General features: G+C 50.9%; 1 protein-coding gene across 1 annotated transcript; it reads left to right on the top strand.

The window, feature by feature from the left end:
- Window positions 1-1,385: 1,385 nt before the first annotated feature.
- LOC143027300 (uncharacterized) lies at window positions 1,386-1,958 on the top strand. Its single transcript, XM_076188570.1, has one exon. The coding sequence runs from the start codon at window positions 1,386-1,388 to the stop codon at window positions 1,956-1,958; it is 573 nt and encodes a 190-aa protein (XP_076044685.1).
- Window positions 1,959-2,660: the final 702 nt, after the last annotated feature.

Here is a 2,660-nt window from a genome sequence, read left to right as displayed (position 1 = left end):
ATTCACATTTAATTACAGCTGTTTTGGCCTACGAAATTCTGGCACCACCTTTCAACGAATGATGGACGGCATCCTAGACGATTTACTTTTCTGCGCCTGCTACATTGATGGCATCCTCATTTTCTCATCATCTAAAGAGGAACACCATCATCTTTCCGAGGTCCTGGGCCGCCTTCAGCAGAACGGTCTGGTAATACGCTACGACAAGTGTGTGTTCGGTGCCAGAGAGGTGGGCTTCCTAGGACACCACTTCACTCCTGCAGGCGTTTCACCTCAACCAGACAAGGTGACCACCATATGAAAATTCCCCACGACCACCACAGTCAAAGCCCTCCAGGAATCCGTTGGTTTGGTTGCCCGGGATCGCGGCAACCATGACACCACTGTACGAAGTCCTAGCAGAAAAACCCAAGGACCTTATGTGGGGTACCCTTCAAGCAGAGGCCTTCCAGAAAGCAAAAAACGCCTTCGCCGCAGAAACCCTCCTCGCCTTTCCAATCCCAAGAGAGCCACGGCTGCCAGCAACATCGCCATTAAAGCCGTTCTGGAACAAGTCATTCACCGACAGCCACGCCTTTTGAGATTGTTCAGCAGCAAAGTCCTCAAGACCGAAAAAAAACTACTCTACCTTTGACAGAGAACTTCTCGCCGTCCACCAAGTCATCCGCCATTTCCGCCATTTCCTTGAAGGTGCAACATTCTCCATACAGATGACCACATGCCCTTAGTTCACGCTTTTACCAGACAGGCGGACGCCTGGTCCGCACGACAACGCCGCTAAATCTCGGCTATCGCTGAGTTTAATTGCACCTTCTGACACCTGCCAGGCAAGAAAAGCCCCGTACCCGACGCCCTCTCCAGACTCGTGATAGACTCGACTACGACTACCTCGCCAAGGAGCAACAACGGAACCCCGAGGCACCAATACTGAGAACATCGCTCACGGCCCTGTAGTGGAAGGACATACCCCTGGGCGGTTCCAGCACCACCATCCTCTGCGACATCAGCACCGGGCGTCCACGCCCATGGATACCAGTATCTCTTTGCCGTCACGTCTTCGGCCTCATCCACGACCTGTCACATCCTTCACGACTGATGTCACAAAAGTTCATGTGGCACGGCATATCCCGCGACGCGGAGAACTGGATCCGATCCTGCACATCCTGCCAGAAATCTAAAGTCCTCCGACACACACAGACGGGCCCCGGATCCTTTCACCAACCACAGAGACGTTTCGCTCACATCTACGTGGACGTAGTGGTCCCCCTTCCTCCGTCAGCTGGACATCGTTACCTCTTCAACATCATAGACTGCTCTACCAGATGGCCTGAAGCTATCCCAATGCCTGACGCCATTTCCACCTCCACAGCAGCCCTGCTCTCCGGATGGATTTCCAGATTCGGCTTCCAGAACACATCACGTCCGACCGCGGCACCACCTTCACGTCGAAGTTATGGACATCCCTGGGACAGCTATTGGGCACCTCAGTCCACCACACCACAGCCTACAACCCGGAGGCTAACGGCATGGTGGAGCGGTTCCACAGAACCCTCAAAGCGGCCCTGATATCACGCTACAACAATGCAACCTGGAACACTCAGCTACCCTGGGTCCTCCTCGGCCTTCGTACTACCCCGAAAGAGGACCTCGACGCTTCCCCGGCCGAGATGGTTTTCGGTGAACCCCTCGTGGTACCCGGCGAATTCTTCCCCAACGCCTCTACGAACAGCGACATCAGGCACCTACAAAATATCGTCAAAGAATTCGTCCCCTGCAAACAAACTTACAAGTCGCCAGAGCATCGATACGTCCCCCGAGATCTACACACATCAAAGCATGTCTTTCTCCGCACTGATGCTCACACGCCACCCCTCACCCCACCCTACTCCGGCCCCTGCGAAGTTGTCCAGAGAAAGAAGAATACGTTCCTATTGCGCATTAAAGGCAGCAACGACTGATTCTCCATCGACCACCTCAAGCCAGCGTACCTACAAGACGACGATCCACCTCCGATACGATTAGTTAGGGCGGATCGTCCCCTTTCCTATGCAACGGAAATTTTTCGCTGAGGGAGGAATATTGTGGCGTCCACTCCACAAACGACTGCTTTGCCACGCAGGCTAACAGGTAATTGGCTACTGGAACAAGCCACCCTTCAAGTCTCGAGGCGACCGCTGATTGGCCGATCGGACTGTCGCGTAATCCCGGAGCACTATATAAGCCTGTCACTTACACAATAAAGATAGAACGGATCGAGACATTCATTCCTTACCACCTTCGATCACTCGACCACGTAATCTGCCTGAGTCACGCTCGCTACAGAGTGCTTAAAGAGTGTAAATTTGAAATATGCGACCAGTTAATACAAATACTTAATAATTCGATAAACACTGGTTTTGTGCATATTGCTTGGGGACAGGCAAACGTTGTTCCTGTCTTCAAAAAGCGAGATAAATTGTCTATATGCAACTACAGACCAATCAGTTTGACATCAGTTATAAGTAAAATGCTTGAATCAATAATAGTTAATTGAATCAGAGATCACATCGAGAGACATAATTTAATTCGTGACTCACAGCATGGTTTCTCCACGGGTAAGTCATGTATGACTAATCTTTTTACATCTAAAGTATATAAGTATATTAAGTATATATATCTTT

This window comes from Oratosquilla oratoria, chromosome 8, assembly GCF_046742065.1.
Source record: "Oratosquilla oratoria isolate Oo_2021 chromosome 8, ASM4674206v1, whole genome shotgun sequence".
In the NCBI taxonomy this organism is placed as follows: domain Eukaryota; kingdom Metazoa; phylum Arthropoda; class Malacostraca; order Stomatopoda; family Squillidae; genus Oratosquilla; species Oratosquilla oratoria.
This window is presented reverse-complemented; position numbering and strand designations above follow the sequence as displayed.